Source organism: Bemisia tabaci, chromosome 3 (genome assembly GCF_918797505.1).
Source record: "Bemisia tabaci chromosome 3, PGI_BMITA_v3".
Classification (NCBI taxonomy): domain Eukaryota; kingdom Metazoa; phylum Arthropoda; class Insecta; order Hemiptera; family Aleyrodidae; genus Bemisia; species Bemisia tabaci.
The window spans coordinates 50,361,413-50,382,974 of record NC_092795.1 but is presented as its reverse complement, the minus strand read 5'-3'; the positions used below and the strand labels follow the sequence as shown (position 1 = coordinate 50,382,974).

General features: G+C 39.2%; 1 protein-coding gene across 1 annotated transcript; it reads left to right on the top strand.

Moving 5' to 3' along the window:
* The first annotated feature begins 470 nt into the window (after positions 1-470).
* On the top strand, positions 471-17,594 carry tll (nuclear receptor subfamily 2 group E member tailless). Its single transcript, XM_019041524.2, has 7 exons — positions 471-841; positions 9,456-9,556; positions 10,540-10,675; positions 11,260-11,471; positions 12,190-12,324; positions 12,679-12,913; positions 14,190-17,594. Exons 1-7 carry the CDS (start codon positions 784-786, stop codon positions 14,480-14,482), a joined length of 1,170 nt encoding a protein of 389 aa, XP_018897069.2. The 5' UTR covers positions 471-783; the 3' UTR covers positions 14,483-17,594.
* The last annotated feature ends 3,968 nt before the right edge of the window (positions 17,595-21,562 follow it).

Genomic DNA, 21,562 nt, shown 5'->3' with positions numbered 1-21,562 from the left:
TTTTACTTTCATAAAAAAGACCACGGTATACACTCTTTTGAAAGTTCCGCATTCAATTTCTTCCGTTAACCATTTTTGGTTATGCAACATTTGTCATTGGGGGATAGAAACTGCGAATTTTTGAAGATGTTCAACCAATTGACGAACATTGTCGCAGATAAAGATAATTTTTCTCATTCTGCCTTGCCGATAAATGGATGACACTAATCAGTATACAGCCAAAGCACATTTCTATTGTCTCGTCTCTTCTCAGGTTTAGTTTTTCAACAAAAAACAAAGAAATATTTTGCTTTAATATTTTTAAAAAATTTATACTTCATAATCTTAAGGAAAAAAGACATTTTCAAGAAATCATTAGATTTTTTTTCTCTTTAAAAAAAAGATAAAACTTTCAATATGGATTTGTATTTCTGATTAAACAACGTCTTTTGCAATGGCGCTCAAAACATTCTCCGGAGCACGTAGAGTCGGTGCAAGAATTCCACGAAAGCAACCCCGCGACCTACTGTGCTACTGATTGAGGGGTGTATTGAAGAGGCCCCGCGAAGAAGGGCTCGAAAACGGACCAATGGGGTGCGACATCGGGCCTCTGGGGCAGAAGGGCTGTCCCTCCGACCATCCTTCCAGTTTGCTGGTAAGTCACCCGGGTTGGTTCGCGAGGACGAGTCAGTTTCGGTTGTTCTGTTGTCTGTGGATTTCCGAATTTTCCACTTCATTTGGTGGGTGCGTGTTTTGGCAGTGGTGTGCTACCCTTAGGTTTCCAGTTGTTCCTCCGGTGCCAAAATGCAGACGCCGCTGGATCATTTAAGCTTTCAGTCAAAAATACAACAAAATACTTCAAGTAAGAACTTTCAAATTATTTTTCGGATATAGGTATACTTGATTATAATTTCTTTTTTAAAAAAAGAAAAAAAAAATAAAGTTAACTGCTAATACTAAAGGACTCAACATTTTTTTAAAGCAGTAGCGATAGATTTTTTTTGATACAAACATTGAAGAAGCACTCAAAATATTTGAGGGTTTTTTACCTTTTATTGGATATAAAGTATCAAATTTTGACCTTTCAGCCAGTTTTTTGGCCTTATTTACATTATCATTTTGAAGAATCAAATGTTTAGTAAGCATGATCGTGTGCCGGTCATTTGAAGCATTTCGACGGAGAAACTACTAAACCACGTATTTCGTTTGCGGAGTTTAAAAATCTCCGCTTCCATTTATGTTTTAAAGGAGAACAAATCAATTACATTCCTTCAGGTCTTCACGGAGGTTTCTTCGGACAGGAAAGAAACATCACGGAAGTTTTCAAGACTGAAGTTGAGTAATTTTTCATTAAAAAATTAAGTATGGCAGGAAATCTGCAACGTCGTAAACCGAGCTACATGGTCTGGTACTTTCACCGTAAATTGGTAATAAAATTCGGATGCATGTCTTGTTGCCCTAAGTATATTTAATAATCGCTTTTGAACAGGATGTATGGATAATGGATGAAAAGTTTGTGGATATATTCAACTTAATTTTCGGGCTCTAATCGATCAATGCCTTCAAAATCGTGGATGAAATGTAAAACATAGAATTTTTTGTCAGTAGCTATATGTGAATGATCGCATGGATGAATATATCAAGTTTATCTCTTTTGGCTAGGCAAGAGAAATATAGCCTATGGGCCTATGAGTAATGTAACCAATGCGGACGAACAAAGGTGAACCGTTTGCAGTTTGCGGGTGTTTGAAAAGTAAATGTAGGCATATCTGCTAAAATACTGCTGATACGTACTCTTTTTATGTTCTATAGAGTATCATGGATTAAGCGTAATATAGTTTCAAAACATTTCACAGAAAAAAAAGGATGCTGGCTCAACATTCTGGATGTAAAAAAGTAGGTGAGTTAACCACCACAGCAGTTAGCTTTACATCTTGACATTGCTATAGTAACTGCTGTGGCGGTTAATTCAGCGTTTCGAGAGTTGTCGCACACTTTTTTACATCCAGAATGTTAAGTCAGCATCCTTTTTTCCGGTGTTTGAATAAATGGATAAAAAAGAAAAATCAGCAGTAAATCTACTACGCGCTACATGAAACGGGATGGTGTCTTTTTCAAAACCATGCAGCCTATTGCTACAGGCGAAGATTATGCGTATTTAAATCTTGAAGGTTCGGAGCTAAAATGTAAGCTGCAACTATATAAGATATATTATAGGTTACACGGACGAGTCGTTGATTTCTCTCTGACAAAAGACAAACCTTTGTAAAAAGAGTTTTGATGGTGGATGACTATCGTTTAAAATGAATCATTCAATAAATCAAAAATAACGCGAATGTTCGTGTCGATCCATCATTGAGTGTCGCCTAAACTTTCCCTAACTTAAAATTTGCCTTTTTACATCCGCGTACCTAAACCTAATTTTCGAAGATGCTTCTAAGCTAAAAATATACGTACAATAACCGGAATATTATGATGCAAAATTTCGAGTGACCTAACGACTTTTTTACTTTTTAATAACATGCCTACTGAAATTTCGACTTTCGTCTTTCATGCGCCGACCTGTTGTTGAAAGTATGCAAGTTGAAACAATGTTTTGATCAATGTTTCACGGCACTGTTGGATGATTCAATAGCCCCAACTTGAGGTAGAAGATAATTTCTTTGCGCTTATTTTCTACATATAATTTCAGCTAAAAATCGTCTCAATTATACCACGAGACAACTAGGTATATCAAATACTCCATTTCCTTTCTACCTTGGATAAAATGCGCGTATGTAATCAATATTACATACGCATACATATCATGTATACATATATACACATTTATTTTATTTTTTCAAAAGAAAACATTGAAAAGAATCCCTTTTTAGCATGTTGACAGAATCATCCCCGCTAACTGGCAAAATTTAAGGGAGTATATTTAATTGAAGAAAAGGTTGTCTTGCGCGTACAACTTAAAAGCCAAATGGCGGTAATATAGCTTTGAAGTAGGTTGGTTATACGTTTTTAGGAACATTCCGGCATGTGTAATGTTAAAAAATAAGGAAAATTGAACATCCCCGATTTTACCGAACTAGACATTAAGTACTTGCATTTTATTCGAAGTTGTTTAAGGCCAGATATACGCATACATCATGAAAACCTCATGTACAACACGAATTAGCTCGGAAAATATAACGAAAACAAAAAAAAATTGCATTACTTATCAGAATAAGTTTTAAATTAAGCTAATAAATTAATTCATCTCGGGAATGAGTTGGTGGCTAAAAGTTCGCATGCATCGGGGCTGCTAAATAAGGGCTGCAGAATAAGTCATGCTAAATTCGCAATTTTTCGACCTTACTCCTCTATTATAACGATTTAATGACGTAAGCCCCTACCCATTAATACGTAAAAACAACATGGCGTAACGCAATCCTATACGATCGTCCCACCCTATTGCGTTACGTATTTCATGCACGGCTCTATTAGGCATATAAAACGTTTTAAAACCATGCGTAGAAGTGCAAAACTTTAATTATTTTCCTTGTGATACAAAGGCGTAAGCCGTATGACTAATGGATTATTTTACAAACAGTACAGAAACTCATTATGCATCACTGGAAAAAAGGGACTTTATTTAAGCAGAAATGCATGCGCTTGATTTTGCCATCAAGATTCCCTTGCGTCAAGAATAAAATTGTCTGAATCAAGCAGGTTTGCGTTTGTATAAGCGCTTTCATTTTGATTTAAGCATTGAGAATTCCTCGAGTGAGATGGTTTGATTCAAGAGAGTATGTATTGGCGGCAAATTTAAGAAAATTATGGCTCAAACCAAATCATTTGTTTTTTCCAGTAAGTTTAAATAGACTGGTGCATCTGAAACATCAATTCATGTTTCGATATGGTGCTGAAACGACAAAGCCGAGTAATTATCCGCCCGTAAAATTACATTAAAATAAAATTAAAAACGTCGCGTTTTGCCAGCTGACCCGCCGAACAACCAACTCCTGGATCACGAGCCAGTCGCAATGGCCGCGATGCAAAGTGTGAGTAAACAAGAGGACGCCATATTTCTCAGGGACAACTGGTATTGGGAGACAGACTGTCCCTTGCGATGCCGTTTACAAAGGACCGCAACAATATGAAGACCCGTGAAAAGGGGGAGGGAAATCTGTGCGCAGGAGTCAATAGGAGCGTAACCATCTTTTTCGACCCGCTCTGTTAGAGTGTCAACACGCTGATTTATCGTTTCGACAAGGTTTAAAATCACATCTAATCCTTAAGAGAAAGACGAATTTCTTTCTGTGATGACTGAGATGAAAGTTCCAAACGGACAATGCTTCACTTCAAAGAAATATGCTCAGATTGACACTGTAGATTTTTCCACAGTTTCAATGTTTTTTATTTGAAGAACTGTCGTTTGGCGGTGATCCTCATTAAATTCACACGCATTTGTGAAGTTCATCCGCGTCAAATTATTTCTTTGACATAATTTAATTTTTGAAACAAGAAGTTTAAAAATGCGCAAATTTGTTAGATTGTAAAGTTTGGAGTGCACTTATGAGATTTTTTGGATAAGATCGTAATGAGCCTCAAACAATTTTGCTCAAGAAGCAACCTCTCTTTTTGCCTTAGCAATAATTTGCAAAAGATTAATTTTTAATCAACATTGCAATTTTTCGGAAAACTCCACTCTCTTTGCTACTCACGGTTCCTTTCAAAATCGACCAATTTGGGCACATAGTAGCTTTTATCATCCGGTGAAGTGTGGCGGAGGTCCGTGCCGGATAACAAAAATAACTTATAATCAAAACCACCAAAAAGAAGACAGAAAAAATGCCATTTCAGACCTTGTTTATAATAAAAATCAGAAATTTGGCTAATTTTCGATACGATATCAAAAACAATGTTCCAAATACGGAAGTAATTGTAAAACATAATCATCTAATTAAAAAAAAAGTACGAAAAACCACACGTATCTTCAACTTTTGTCCCAGATAACCGGTTTCGCCGTGTCCGGAAATGTCACTTTTTAGTGGTATAAAGCGCACCGGATAATCGAACAAACGGATAACCGAGACGCGGTTAATTAATGTTAAATAATGTTTCATCCGCGAATACAGTCACCAAAATAAATACAGCCTAATACCAAAATAAATACAGTCACCAAAATAAATATAGGAGCAGAGCGAGCAACTCTTTGCTCCAGCCGACCGCACCACCTGTATCCGTCATCACGTGAAAAATACGAGGATACAACTATTCCACCTCCTGAGTACTCGCTTTTGCCTACCTTCTCAATTGAAGGCAAACCTGCTGTATTTCCCAAGTTCCCATAAATCATTACGAGGATCCAACTTTCAAACAGAAGGGCTCATTGGCAACGAGCTGTAATTGATAGTCACCGTGTCCAGGGTGCAAACAAGGCATCTCCCTGCGAAAGTGGGCCAGCGCCATATGTCGCGGGGGCAGGTAAATCGTGCTCTATGGGAATGCAGCGCGGAATTCATCCCTGGGTGGGATCGCCCGTCCCGCCCTCTCTGCCGAGCTCATTATCAACTCGCGGGAGGGATGTGGAGGGGGGGGGGGGTGGATGATGCATAGGAAGACTAAGTTCCCACGGAAGTGATCGGCGTGTCAATTTCGAGGGCACTTATCGGGCCGGAATCCTGGTGACGGATGACACGATCATACGGGCCAACAACTGACGCTGAGCTTTACGCAGGGGATGAACGTGCTATGGTGATACTACGTTATTTAGTCGAGACTCATCTTACGATGATTTTTCACTACAACCAGGAAGGGTTATACTGTAACCTGCAATTTCACTTCCGGTGTTCTCGATTTTTGAAATAGCCGTCAGATGTTGGTAAGATTGTACAACTTTTGCTCTTATATTCCGGAATTCTAGCGGCTTAAAAATTATAACTAAACGAAAAGTGTGAAGAACGTTGACCTAAAATATTTGATGAAATCAACATGGAATGTTTTGGCGGAGCAACTTCTCTCCCGATAAATTATGAATATAATAATTTAATAAAATATTAAAAGTATTTGAAAGCAAAACAAAATGTCAAAATGATATCATCTAAAGGAACAATGTTTCTGGGAAAAATATCAACAATTTCGGTAGAATTATCTGCAGTAAAACGCTGCATGCATCTTTCATACAATGCAACTAGATTTTAAGCAGTAAACGATTTATTGATTGACTTGAAATTTTTTGCACAAATTGTTTACCCGCCAGCCCGCCAGGGATGATTTCCAAGAAATCTCAAGAAATAATGACCTTTTAAAAAATAAGTTATACGAGAAATTTTGAACTATGCTCGGGGCTACATTAGTATACCTGGAAGTCACACCAAATTCTCCAAACATGGTGGTTGAGCTGTAGTCACGCAATTATTTAGCATAATTTACCAGATAGCATATAAAGCATATTTTTGAGTTGTGGGAATAATCGGATATTCTAATAAGGAACTTTAAGACGTTTTCACGGCAAAAAATGGATTGCTGATTTAACAATTCAATTGTTAAAAAAATTGTCCGACGTGTTTCAAAAGTACATTTTACAATAGTGGAAGCTATTTTAACCACGGGGGTGTTAAATTAACGTTTTTCATTGTAAAACCTACATGAACTTTGGACACTTTTTTTAATCAGCAATTTCATTTTTTCGTGTAGCATAGGCTCCATGATTAAAATGCATTGAAATCGAAATTTTCTGAACACCTATTGATATCCCACGTGCATGCAGCTCAATGCATGGATCTCGTAAGGGGCAGACCCAGTTTAAAAGTTGCGACGCTATCCATCATTTGCGTTTGCACCCCTGACTCATCAACCCCACATTTCCACCCCCGCTTTCACCTACGCGGAGCACTTGACATCTGATTTCCCCGCGGCGTTTCCCACCTCGCGGCGGGGTCGGGGGCCGGACAAACGAGGATGAAAAATTAATCAGGCACCTCGGATTGGGAATCGAGGCTACTTATACATCTGTTATCACTGGTTTTCATCCCCATCGCCTGGCTCCCACGCTCGGGCCGGTAATTGGCCGGCTCGGTGGTGTAGTCGCGGTCCGCTGGTGGTACTTTCACCAGGGACGGTATAGCCCCGGTGCGGTGCCGCCTGCCCGTGCCTCGATGGACGAGTGGGTTAACTAGTCAGCTAACAAATTGTTAGGGATGCGCTCGTCGTCAGCACGAGATCCGGACCCCTGTTGCCAAGTTCACGGATGAAAATGGATTGCTGATTTACCAATTAAATTGTTGAGCAATACTGCCGTGCTAAGGAAGAACGCCGTATGAACATTCGAGAGTTGTCAAATTTCCCTCGATAAAACACGTATTTTTGACAACATTCATGCATAATGTATTTTGCCTTGAAATTTTCAGATATTTTAGATTAAATTCCGACAAAATTGTCTAAAAGTTTTGGAAAATATTATTCACAATTTTTCTAGTAAATTCGGTTTTTAATTGGAAGAAACTTGGCAACGTCTGAAGGCTCATACGGCGTTCTTCCTTAGCACGGCAGAATATGTCCGACATGTTTCAAATGTACATTATACATTAATGGAAAACTAATTAAACGACGGGGTTGGTTAAGTTAACAACTCTCTCAATGCATATTTTTTCGTTTTTTCCTAGAGAATGATAACGATACGCAAGCCACCATTAGTGTGATCGGCAAACATTTTTGTCACAAGAAAAACGTCACGGGATAATGGGACAAAAGCCCAGTGGCTAAATGTTACCGAGTGTATAAGTAAAATAGTTGTACGCTGAAACACACGATTTTAAAAAAAACTAAGGACCCTTTTAGCAAAACTTCGTCTAACAATACTTCCAAAATTCACGGAAACAATGTATTGCTGACTTAACAATTAAATTTTTGAAAAATACGCCCAACATGTTTCAAATGTAGGTTTTGCACTGATGGAAAGCTAATTAAACCACGGGAGTAGTTAAATTAGCACTTTTCTTGTGTGAAATCCACATTGGAACATGTTAGACACTTTCTTCTTCCCCTTCTAACTTCTGACTAGGGCCGCCGTGACCCTGTTTGTCTAGCCTCTAAATCTGATACCGATGCTTTTTATTTCCCCCATGAGCAAAAGTGGACACTTTTATTACTACAAAATTGAGGTCTTTAATAGGGCGTGTGGGTCTTGCTATACTGCTATAAGATTGTGCAATTTCTTAAAGTTTTTGCGGCAGTTGAAATTCATTGAATTCCATCCCGACGCTGATGACCCAAATGTCGCAACGCGGGGGCGCGGGGTCACGCTCGGCGGGGCAGCAAACGAGGACCACAGATGCGCCGCGGGTCGGCGAGTGTGTGAGTGGCCATCCGCGTCGGGCTGCGTGCGTGTGAGTGGCGCTGCCGTTTCCACCGGCCAAGGTGAAGGGGATGACGCGGACGCCGCCCCGGCGAACCTGTTGTTTCCGTTTTCGCCTCCCTCAGGATCAATGGACCGGAAGCGGGAAGTTACCGGAACGAGCAACCCCCCCCCCCCCCCGAGGAGTCCGTAATGGATATTGAAATTCTCGCAAGTACCCCTCCCGACTTCTCGTCGCTCCTTTGAGCCCTGTTCTCCTTATAGCTCTATGCTTTCTGGGGCTCATGTGGGAGTAGAGATACGCCCTTTCGTCAGAGGAGGGAGGTTTTGTGGCCGGCAAGTGCAGCGTCTTACACCCTCCTCATTGTCGCCCGGGAACCGGGAGCAAGGTGGAGCGCTTTGATTGTTCCTAATTTGCGCTTTGATTAATCAACACCTTCCGTTGTATTATGGCTACGAGCTGCTTGGTCGGATTAAGGATCCGGGCAGTCTTGCAATTTTTGAAAACTTTCCCACTCCGGAAAGTTTCCGGAATCCCCGATGAAAACTTATTTTCTGCCGACCAGGTTGGCCTAGCGGTCAGCGCGTCTGACTCTAGACCAATAGGTCCCGGGCTCGAATCCTGGTGGTATGGCGACAAATGTCCAAGGAACTGACGAGTGGATCTTCAGGAACACACTCCACTCGGCCTTAATCTGTGAAAATTTGAAAGCCTGAAGCAAGGATGTGTCTTAACCCTAACCCGATGCTCATTCAGGTTGCAGAATCCTCCACTGGATTAAAAAGATAAAATTTTAAAGCGGCAGTGACGTCAGCGGCGACGCGACATCGGGGACACACATGGGCACTGGAGCAGAAGTGCTTTAACTCGTGTGCTCTATATCCACAATGCTCTTGTCACATGCCAACGGCTCATGAGTTCGCATATAGTTGCCGCTTATTTCCGTTTGCTTTAATGTAAAATCCCGCTTTTCCATTTCCCTAAAAGGAATCACGCCCACTTTTACATTGTTTCTTACGCAGCTCACCACAAGCACACCGCATTTTCCCCACACATCTCTAGTTCCGTTTAGCAGAAATATGTCCATATATTTCTGCTTCAAGCAATGATCTCGTTACTAATATTCAATTCTCCCTTTTGTTGCAGGTAGAATACTATACGATGTCCCATGCAAAGTTTGCAGGGATCACTCCTCTGGAAAACATTACGGGATTTTTGCATGCGATGGCTGCGCTGGATTCTTCAAGGTGTGTCATCGGGTTAATTTTCAGATTTTTGTGCCCACTTTCAGTTCTTTTGAAGAAAAATTGATTGCCTCGAGTACATTCCGCCACCAGAAGATTTTGTCGTTTATTTTTGATGATGCATTTTTAAAAGAGCCGTTGTGTTACTGGATTCACTATATTCAGAATAAAATAAGTGGACGGATCCTGAAATAGGAAACGGTTCAAGTAAACCGCTTAAAAATAATAATAAATAAATCATTGCAACGCGGGTGTTCAAAAATACATTCATGAAGGCATTGATGGTATCCGGATTAAGGACGTAAGTAAAAAACGGCCAGAATTTTTGAAATTTGCGTAACAACTTCGGATTTGGGAGAGATTTATGTCTACGGTCTTAAGTTAGATGAATTTACGAGTCAATCGAGATATACCGAGTTATGAGATATATATTTTACGCAATGTTGTGGAGGGCACAGTAAGGAAATAGCAGGACTGAACTGTATAAAATTGTTTGACGCTGATTCTTGGAAAATTATTATCATCGGTTACCTAATTCCTGAACGGAGCTATTTTCAGTTTGGAATGTGGGGGGAATATTTTCATGCATTTAAGATCAGAGACTCTGAGCAACTCCAGTAACAACTGATATGACCTCTGCAATGCAGTGGTAAGATGTGCATCATATTTATCCAAATCCAAATGTATATATTTGCTCAAAGTAGAAAGTAGGTTTCGGAGCAGCATATGTGAGGAATAAAATGCATCTATTATTTTATTTTACCATTGAATAAAACAAAAAATTTCAGGAAAAATACGATACGATTTACCCGATTGAGTCGCCAACCTTTTTTTTTATCCACCCGATCAAAAGTGCACCGCTAGGCGGAAAACATGACGGATACTAAATTTATGAAATTTCATCAAGGTGAATGGAGATTTTTTCGTAGTACTTTTATTGCAGTATCCAATAGACTGAGGGATGATTTTTTTTTCTCATTTTTCAGAGATCGATTCGCAGAAACAGGCAGTACATATGCAAAGCGAAGGCGGAAGGATCATGCGTGGTTGACAAAACACATAGAAACCAGTGTCGCGCATGTCGACTAAGGAAATGTGTAGAAGCTGGAATGAATAAAGACGGTAAGTAGTGGAAGTCGTTGCAAGGAATTTGAAACATTAATGAGCACGCACAAAGAATTATGATAAAATACGCAACTAAATAACCTCTGATCATCATACAATTTAAATAGAGACTAAAACCTGGAAAAATTACAGTTTAATCTGCATTTTTGTTTGAATTTCAAAATGCGAAGGAAGGCACTTCTTTCGAGTTCTTGACAGTGGCATTGTGCATGAAAAATTGTGTGTTTTTGATTCCAAATTTGTTTTAAAAGCAGCCAAGAAAAATAGGACATGGAATAACTATACCGATAATGTTACCATCTCATTTCTTCCTTTCTTGACGCGTACCTGATATGATGAAAATAATGATGCATAACAATGTTGTAGTGTACTTTCAAAGTGTTACTTTCTTAGTAGTTTTTCTGCAGCTTGTGAAAAAGATGGTATAATTTTAATTCTTCGTCGGTCATTATCAATGAAAATGTTCTTTGATCTTCACAAGTAACTTTCTGTAGATTTGCATACACTGTTGCTCCAAAACTAACACTTTATGAAAATTTCCATATCAAAAAATTAATTTCATGCATTGTTTTGTTACGTAGCGGTGCAACATGAAAGAGGGCCACGGAACTCAACCTTGCGACGACAGATGGCGCTATACTTCCAGGACTCGGAACCCTCCCCTCCGATTCCCTCGGTGTTGGATTTGGCCTTACCAAAAATATCATCGACCACATCCTCACCTCCGCGAATTGAGGCCCCGTCGCAGCTACCCCCTCCACCTTTTGTATATCCCCCTACAGCCTTCCCAAAGGTGAGTTGAGCACGATATTCGTAATATTTTCAACAATTTTCCAGAAGTCTGGCGAAAATTGAAAAATCCGATATTCACCATTACTCTAATTTATATCGATGGCTAAATATGAAAAATGTAAATCTCAATTACCATCCTTACTTCCGATCATGATTTATTTCCGTTAAGCTGGAAATCTTGTCAAAATTTTTCGATTTGACCTAGTGCGTGCATTTTTTGGAATGGGTGAAGAAAATTTAAATGGAATTTGAATGGGAACGATGGAGAGTTTTCATTTAAAAAATTAAAAATGAGCGGAGTCTCAAAGCATCGCAGTCTGAGACATATATACATTTTTGGTTTAGACATCGATATGACTCAATGATGTAATTTAAGAGAGGGAGAGAGGAGGGGATAAATAGATAAATTAAAACACGGAAGTAAAATAATCCTAATCGTTGTATCCGGCAAATTTAATCTTTTGTTTTAAAAAAATACAGTATTTACCCCTCTAAAAAACGAGCACGTCTTTTTGGCTGTTTTCAGCCATTTTCCCTAATTTGGGAAATCTGTCATGCCCCTAGGCAGATTATGTCGCGTTAATGTCATTCCTAACACAAAACATGGTCATCGAACAAATTGGGTACCGATACTAGGATTCTCTCTCCAAACGTCAGAATTTCATTAATTGATTAATTAAATTAATTTAATTAATTCCACTGTTTCATGTTATTTCCAGATTCCACTAACGCCGCCGAGTATATTACTCGCAAACACAGAAACCGTTTGTGAATCGGCCGCTAGATTATTATTCATGAATGTAAAATGGGCCAAAAATGTTCCCGCCTTCACAAGTCTTTCAATAAAGGATCAAGTAAGTATTTTTCTAAACCATTCTTGAAGTCAAATTAGTTTAAAATTCTTAATGTTGATTAGTTGACTTACGCTTACAATAAAACATGAAATTCGGCATCTTGATCTTCGTGTAAAACTTTCCATTGGTAAAATAGAGATGAGAGATCTCTCTTCACTTACTCTGAAATTTATTTTAAGACTTAAGCACTTTGTGCATAGTGCCACAGGATGCATAGAGTGAATAGAGCAAATGAGCATGTTTTTTAGTTATAAATGGTTCCATTTTTCAACCCCCATGCTCCGTCGGGAGCAAATAAATTAGTGAGAGAATATTCTTACGTTCCCTCTAAAATGATTTCTTGCTTTTTCACAGATGCTGTTGATCGAGGAAAGTTGGGGTGAGCTTTTCGTGTTGGGTGCGGCGCAATTTTTACCCCCGATGGAGCTGACCCAACTGTTGTGCGCGGCCGCGACCAGAGACATGCACAAAGCTCGCAGTATCGTCCCAGAGATCACAAACTTCCAGGAGACGTTGTTCAAACTCCGTAACCTCCAACTAGATGCCCACGAATATGCCTGCTTACGTGCAATAGTTCTTTTCAAGACTGGTAAGTTTCTTCTCTTATCATGATAAGAAGGTGTGCGCATGATTTCGAGAAAAAAAGATGTCAAGAACGTGGCGAGAAAAAGTTACAGCTAACACTGTTGTTCTAAAAATATTTTGATTATACCAATGGTTCGTATTGGTGTGTAATGATTGATGCATTCGTATTGTTCGTAATTGCTTTGTAAAAGTTCCCTGTTCTCCAGAAAAAAAAGGGAAAATTAGTAATCGCTGCAAAACGTTCACAGTTACGCCACTGACTTCAGAGAAGTATGCGTACATAAAGAACGAGCGTGTATAAAACACCAAGATGCAACAATTCGTGTTTGATGGCTACGCGGGTTGCATATCTAATAGGTGAAGGTGCACTGGCATTCTTTGCGTTCAACGCAAAGTTCACCAAACTCCAACCCACGCTAAACTGCTACAAATAAGTTTGTTGCCAGACCTTTGAAAAAATATCAATATAACTATTATTTTGATCTCTCTTTGATATATTGAAAGAAAGGACGCTACTTTTAGTTTTCTAACCGCTCGTTAAAGTCCCCAAGAAGTTTTAGCTTAGTGGTGAAATCCGAATCCCTTATAGCACTGGAATTTTCAGGCTTCATTTAAAAGTTAATTTCGGGCTCAACATCAAAATTCCTATTCCTTCTTTCATAATATGTGATGAGACTAAAGTCTCGTAACATAATATGAAGTTTTCCAGTTCGATTTGACTAATCGAGCATGCTGTATTTCGCGTTTATAGTCTCATTTAGTTTTAATTCAGCGGTCTCGAAGGAGATTTTTCACCAATAGACTGCTGAAGTCTCATTCTACGCTGTTTCATCTCTTTTTTTTTGCGAAGAGTGAAAAGCAAAATTCGATTTTTAGGAAAAATTGTTCTGTATACCGATGCTTGTCTTCTCCCTGGGGGAAATCATACACATGAGTAAGACAATCGAATCTTTGTAAGGCAGCCTCACTGAAAAAAAGTGAAGTTGATTCAACATTCTGGATATAAAAAATGTATGATGGCATACAAATGCTGAATTAACTGCTAGAGCAGTTACTTTATCAATGTCAAGATGTAAAACTAACTGCCGTGGCGGGTAATTTAGCATTTTGTGAGTTCTCGCACACTTTTTTACATCCATAATATTAAATTAACTTCACTTTTTTTTCGGTGTTGCCTCGCCTAAAATCGATTTTTTAATGGATCTAAATGTAGGAAAAGCAGGGTTGCCAACTTTCAAGATCGACTGGTCCTAAGAAGTGTCATTTTTTGATTTTTTCAGCGGTGGACAGCAACAGCAACAACAGCAGCGGCGACTCGGAGTCTTCGGGGCGCTCGGTGCGGGACGTGGCGGCGGTGGCGGCGCTCCAGGACCACACGCAGCTGACGCTGAGCAAGTACATCTCGGCGCAGCACCCGACACAACCCTTCCGCTTCGGCAAGCTCCTGCTCCTCCTGCCGGCCCTCCGCGCCATCTCCACGGACACCATCGAGGAGCTCTTCTTCCGCGACACCATCGGGCACATCCCCATCGAGCGCATCATCTGCGACATGTACAAGAGCAACGAGCTCTGACCCCCACCCCTCCACCCACCGGAGGCAACCACTTCGTCCGTCGGCAGTACCGCCGAAGGACACGATGATGGGGACAGTTCGGAATAGAGGCGATGTACCGATTCATCCGCCGTTTAAACTTATGGAAAAGGATCGATAAACAGGGTGTTTGCAATGAACACCTCAGTAATCGATTCTTTAGCATAGCTTCAAGTGGGGAAGTATCGGTAATCGATCATCGCCACTGGCCGGAGGCTACGCAACCTTGAAGGCAATCGCGTATTCTGGTGAAGATATGTGTGTGATTGATCGCATTATGATTGGAGATGAATGGTTCTCCGGGGTAAAGAATACGATAAAATTATGGGAATTTTACAATCATGAAGTCTACCTAAGTTGCGACTCGGAGAGTTTTTTAGGTGAAGGTAAATCAAGGTGAAGTCATCTTAGGTTTGTATACACGTGCATGTCATGCTGTGCAGGAGTGTAAAAAAGTGCATAATTTAGAGCCGAAATGTCAGGGAAAAGTTACTGGAAACTTTACGTTAATTAAAAGAAACAGAAGAGCAAAAAAAATATATATATATATGTAATTTTTAAATGAAATGAGGGCTGCAAATTAGATTTGCAATGTCGTGAAAGGTCCTATTTACGGCAACGCGATTAACTATAAGTAAATTTGAGGGTTCCACTGCTCATACTTGTTGAGTGATATTTTTTGAAAAATTGAAATATTGATTATATCAAGAGGGGCTATAGTCTCAAATCAGAACATGTGAAACTGATGCAACAGAACTTAATTTGCACCTTTGCACGTTTCCTTGCTTCTTACAAACTTTCAAATTTTATTTGTTTCCCTCGCAATCTCAAAAATGTCACGCAGCATTTTCATGTACTAGATTCCTCTTTACAATCATCATGAAGGAACAGTATGCACTGATCCCCCACATTTGCAATGTATAAGAGACGTTTATAGTTTGATGTGAGTCAGTTCTTCGCTTTTCACTTCATGATTTTCATGTAACTAACTGCACACTAAAACTGGAACCAAAATTTCTTGCTTCCATTTGTCCGCCGCTTGATGAGTGAAGACATTGACTCAAATATGCAATAGGCCCCTCTGTCTTTGGTGACTCATCTTGCTGGACCATCCCCACCTCCAGTATCTGGAACGTGCTATTTCTGCGCTCGTGCCCCGCTATTAGAGCCAACGACCAATTTTCTGAAAACAAAGGTGACGCTACTTGACTTATCCGCCAGACTGACCGGCTTATCCCGAACCAGAGGTCCATGTCGCACCCAGTCTTTCCATCTTGGTGTTCGGCCTTTTGTCGTTCGTTGGTCCGGAAAGGCCACTCTTCCTTCTCAACGCGGGGAAAGCCTTTTCGGTCGCTGGTTCGGCACTCCAATTAGTCAGACTCCTCGACCCTGGTGGCGTCAGGACTTCCTCCTCAATGAAATAGAAAGTGTTTTAGAGGCGTGGAGCTCTCCGGTCAACCGAAACTTCGGTTAAATTGGTTGAAAGTAAAACCAAGTGGACAAAAAAGTATTTTTCGGGCCCACCGTCTCTTTGACTTTTAATAATTTAGGGTTCATTCATAGAGGGAGTACCAAACATTGAGATAATGAACAAATTTTGTCAAAATACTGCATTATTTTAAATTTTTTTTGAAAAAGGGATCAATTTTGTCGTTTTCTAGACGAAGAGACGTAACTCCATTCCAAGGTTGCAAAATTGACTGAAGCGACTTATTAAAGCGCTGGGTGCGGAAAGGTCATTTCTTGGTTTACGGCGTCTCAGAATCTCCGTTAACGTATTCATCCACTGTAATTAAAGTGAGTGGATGGAATTCGTTAAAACTTTTTACCAAATTTTCTTGATGATTTTACAATGCTGAAAAATAAGAATTTCAGAAAAATCATCCCAAAGTTTCCTCTCTAAAATATACATCAGCACTGGAGATTCTGAAGCGCCGAAACCAAGAAATGCCCTTTCTGCACCCAAAGCCTCAATTTTCAACAAGAATGTATTGATGCACTCTTCGCCCAAAATTTTGCTGATTTTTGCATGCATGTAGTGAAATGTTCACTAATAACAGCCAAACGGTTTTCTAGTAAAAATATGATTTGTGAGAGGAAAATTTGTTACATTAAAATTTAGTTACGTCCTTTGGTCGAGAAAACTATGAATTACACCTAGATGCGCATCTCAGCTGTTTCTGTACACAGAATTCATTTTGTAAAATGACAAATCAAGGGCTAAAACCATGCAAACGTGAATATAAACCGTACAATGTGACTACTTGAGTGCAATATTTTGCGTTTCCATACTTTCAGAAACACCTGTAATGTTGCACTAAGCGCAATCTATCCATTTTTCGTCAAAAACTCGAATTTGCCCTGGTGTCCATTGTCCTATTGAGTGATCTATAAAATCATGGACTCACCTATATATTTGGTGCTAGTTGCTTTTTGATCATGCTTTGTGATATAAATTAAATGCAAGCACTAAGAAAATGTTTCAATCCCCATTATTTTAGTTTTGCACCCGACATTATAGAGCTTATTATTGTCTGCTCTGATTTTTTCTCCTTGAAAAGGAGTTAAAAAAATCCTGTAAAAAAATGTATTAGGTTTACGTTTGATACCAAAGATTATTCGTATAGTTAAAATATAAACCCCAAATTACAGGTCAAAACCTGATGGTAGAAGGATAGTCAAGTATAGATCATTTCTATATTTGACCTACTTCTTTTTTAACAGTGGTCCTTTTTTTGAAATTCTTGGGCTGAATTGACAAAAATTCATGAGCATAATGTGCAGCTATTTTTTGTAATTAGAAATCTAAATGACATTTTATTTTGATGATTTGATTAATCTGGTTAGTTTATCATATTTTAATGGTCGATATATCGTCCTAAAAAACCAATGATGTGAATGATATAAGTTTCAAATCATTAGAAATATTTTTACACGTTACTATTTTGTATTTTTAAGAATTCTGCTCAATGTGAATATTATGAATGTATGTATAGAATTCCACCAAAAAATTAAGTTTGTAAATATTTAATTTTCTATATGACCGATAAATTCAATCGTGCCTTTAATGTTACAATAAATATTTTGAACATGATTAGATTGTTTATATTTTTTTATTCAAAAGTCGATTCAACCCTAGCAAAGTTCCTTGCTTTTTAAGCTATGGCGATTGAGGCCAAACATTCTCACATTTCTAGAATGCATAGGATTGCGGTTGACACTACTGTTTCAAACACTCATTCCGTGATTGTTAGCGTTTCTATACACTTGTGGCAGGGACAAATATTGGCGAAAAACAAATATAAAAAATCAAGTTTGAAAGAATGCATTTGAATTCACATGGACAAAAAATCTAAAATGCGTCACCCTAATGTACATTCATTGATCCACAAATATTGTCCTTGAGATACCGAAAAATTGAAAACAGTTCAGTGAACAACATTAGAGCCTTCTTCAATAGTTTATTTGAATCGACTCTTACTCCTAAAGCCCCCTCAAACGAATAAGAATGTTATTTTTTAGGTATAGTGAAAGTGGGCTCAATATTCTAAAAAAAATTAAAAATTTCGTTTGATTCTGAAAAATATTAAAAATCTGCTTGCAATTAATACACTCAAAACTTGCAGATAATCAATAAGTTAAAATGAAATGAAAGAATTCAAAATATCGGAATTGAAATATTCATTATTGATGGCCACCGCAACTTTTGTGAAAGAGAGATTTTACCCGGAACGTAATGCTAGGACCGTAAAGCTTAGCATTCATGTCAAGGTGACAAAATGCATAACTACTCAAAAATTACTCTCCAATGATCGGTAAAATTAAGAAAAACCATTAAATTAATAGGAATTATTCGCAAAAATTTGCAAAAGTAAATGCCAGTGTAATTGCAAAGGAGAGCAATATAATAGTAGCAAAATTGCATGACCCCATGCCCTCCGATGTAGGACGACCTCAAACTTGTTTTGTCTTTCGCTTAATTAATTTTTATTTTTTTATTCTGTCCAGTCAAAAATGTTGACCCCATACTTGATAACAGTCATTGCCTTCAAATTTTAACCATTCAGTTCCTTTCAATTGAAATTTTAGAGTAAAAACACATAGAAATTTGAACTATTCTTTATTAAATAATAGTGATTTAAACGCATCCCAATACTTTGAAAATCTGTTAATTTGGTCTCATAATTTAGTTTTGAAAACATGCATGCCAATATTATTCAAGTCAAAAACTGAAAATGCGGTTGGAACTGTGGGTGCATGGCCCCTTTGGCAAACTACGGATGAGTATGCGAGTATCAAATATCTGGAAAAAAGAGAGAAAAGGAAATGAAAGAAATCTCCAAAAAATTTGCTAAGCCACTGTTGATTTCACAAAACCCGCCGTATGTTCGTGGTCTATAAACCATCTGAATGTTAAAAATCAGTAAAGCGAGGTGAAGAAAACCTTTTTGGAGATAAACAGCTGTGTAAAATCAGACAGATCGGGGATAAGGCTTTATCCGGGGTGGGATCTAGAGACAACTCCACGGACTTTAGAGAAAGAAAGAACTGACCGGGCTTAAGCGACTCGGAAGTGAGTATAATATCGAGATATCGAATGCCAACTTTCTCTAATCGATCGGTGTTCAGCGATAGTTCAAGAATAGAGGGCACAATGGTGCAAACAGGTATAATTCCTCATAGACAACGAGAACTCGGTAATTTATTGTGCTAATAAATGCGCATATTCTGACTATAGCTAGATATTTGTGATATTTTACGAAAAGCTTCATTATTAATTTTGTATGTGAATAATAATAAGAGACCTCAACAAAACAGCCTTAATTTCCTGGGCAAATGAAGCCATCCATCATGATTTTCAAAGATCGAACTGGTTGAGTAATATTAAATCCTTCATTTTTGGCTCAGAAAATGGGCTTTTGTACTAAACCTTAATAATACACGCGGATTGATATAATTAAAAAATTGATAACCAAAAATCGACCCCTTATATTGATTAAGCAAAAATAAATCAGCCTCATTGTCGTAAATCGCCATGATTGGTTTTCTCACGGGCTTAAAAATGCACAAACCAGGAAACTTGCAACAGTGCAAATTGGACCGCGTTCAACAGAAAGGAACCAAGCCACATCAGCTGTTGCCAAATTTAACTGAGCAATATAATTTTGTCACAAGAGAACGTTTGTGCGGCTTCTTTTGACAATTTTGAGGAATTTGCTTCGTACTTTGCAGAAAATTCACTGAAATTTGCGTAAAAATCCGCACAACCGTTTTCATGTAAGAAAGTAAATTACCGAAATAAGTTTGGCAATAGCTGATGTGACTTAGTTCCTTTCTGCTTAACGCGGTCCAATCGGGCTGCTTGCCTTTCGACTTTCAGCGTCGAGGCACCACATCGATCCATCGCTCCGATGTCTCGGGAAAAGGACTAGGGTGCGTTTATCTAATGTTTGGCGGCAAACAGCCGACAAGCGGGCTTATTGTAGGGCTGTCAGAGCAATGTTTATAAACGGGATGATTCGGAGTGTAATGAGCCCAGGTACGGGCCAAATCCCTGGCCGCGGCCTAAATCCCTGACTCGGACAGTTTTCGGCCCTGGACCGCTAGCAGCCCCCTTTTTGTCTCTCCTCTGACGTAAAGGTGTATCTCTATTTCCGTATGATCCCTGAAAAGCATGGAGTTATATGGAGAACTGGGTTCACGTGGGAATTGAGATACGCCTTTACGTCAGAAGCGCGACGTTTTATCGGGCTGTATCTCCAGTTTGCACCCCTGTTCGGACGATCATGCGGTCGCGAAGACGACCCTTTTACTTTCACCGCAGACGCCTACCCCTTTTGCGATAGCGTCCGGCTTTTCGGGCGCTGATGGACTTGTGACACGGTCTTGGTATTTTTGGTATAGCGGACTTTTTTTCGCAGAAGATTTAGAAGAGACTATCTTACCTCGCACTGCTATTGATGAAAAACGCCGTCTGGGTGTTCAGAGATTGCCAAATTTTTAAGAGAAACAAATCTAGGCCTTTCTCCGATGTTTTTACCCCCCCCCCCCTCCTCTTTGTAACGCACCCGTAACGCATCCCTACACCCCCTTTTCAATAACTAACTGGGAAAAAAACACACTGTATCTAGAGCCCAGACTCTTGAAAACATTGAAAAGAAAAAATACTCTTGATTCAATCGGATTTTTGCTTGAATCAAAACAAAATCCGCTTAAATTAAGAGGCTTGGTTCTTGATTTAAGTTAAATTCTGATTGAATCAAGAGTACTTTTTCTTGTCGATGTTTTTAAGAGTCTGGACTCTAGATCCAATGTGTTTTTTTTTCCAGTGCTGAAAGCTGGCCTGACCCCTTTTAATAATTCGCCCCCATTTTAATTCGGGAAGGGCGGGATTTTCAATTTTTGGTACGTTTTCTTCATGGTTTTTCCCCCCTGCATGGCTCGGATATTTTACGTAACGCTGGATTTGAACCATCCCCCCTTCCCTCTTGTGACGCACCGTAACGCTGTATCAACTCCTCCTCCCCCCCCCCCCAAGTGCGTTACGTAACACTTGAACGGCTCCTTCGAGAAACCAAGTTCGCCTTCAATCCGACGGATGCGATTTGAGCGGCTCAGGAGTTGAAATAGTTGTATCATGCAATTTGGTTCAGCGTGATGTCTGAAAGACGAGTGAATTCAAAAATTTGAAAACTGGATGACTTGTGGAATTTTTTCATATATAAACCTCGGTTTCTTTAAAATATATCAAAAATACCATGAGTTCAACTTTGAACAGAATTGAAAATGACAGTATTAGCATCCTCGAACTTACTGCGGCGGGGTCAACCTCTGATAGCCTCCGAGCCTGGGAACATGTTAGCGGCCAACGAATAAAAACCTCACTTCATTTAAATGCACAAATAGACCTGCGAAAGGGAATCGCGGATGAAAACAATCGTGTAATTTACAAAACAGCACTTGAGGTCGGTATTTTTGTCGGCTCTCAATAGCGTTCACTACCGGAGGGCAAATATTGTCGAGAAACGTTACATGTAAGTACTATTACGCTCGGTGCTGCCA

Bases quoted from the DNA above. Each gene is read 5' to 3' on its own strand.
- tll (XM_019041524.2), top strand. From the start codon at position 784: ATGCAGACGCCGCTGGATCATTTAAGCTTTCAGTCAAAAATACAACAA. The intron at 11,472-12,189 runs GTGAGTTGAGCA...TGTTATTTCCAG, and splicing joins CCCCTACAGCCTTCCCAAAG to ATTCCACTAACGCCGCCGAG. The intron at 12,914-14,189 runs GTAAGTTTCTTC...TGATTTTTTCAG, and splicing joins AATAGTTCTTTTCAAGACTG to CGGTGGACAGCAACAGCAAC.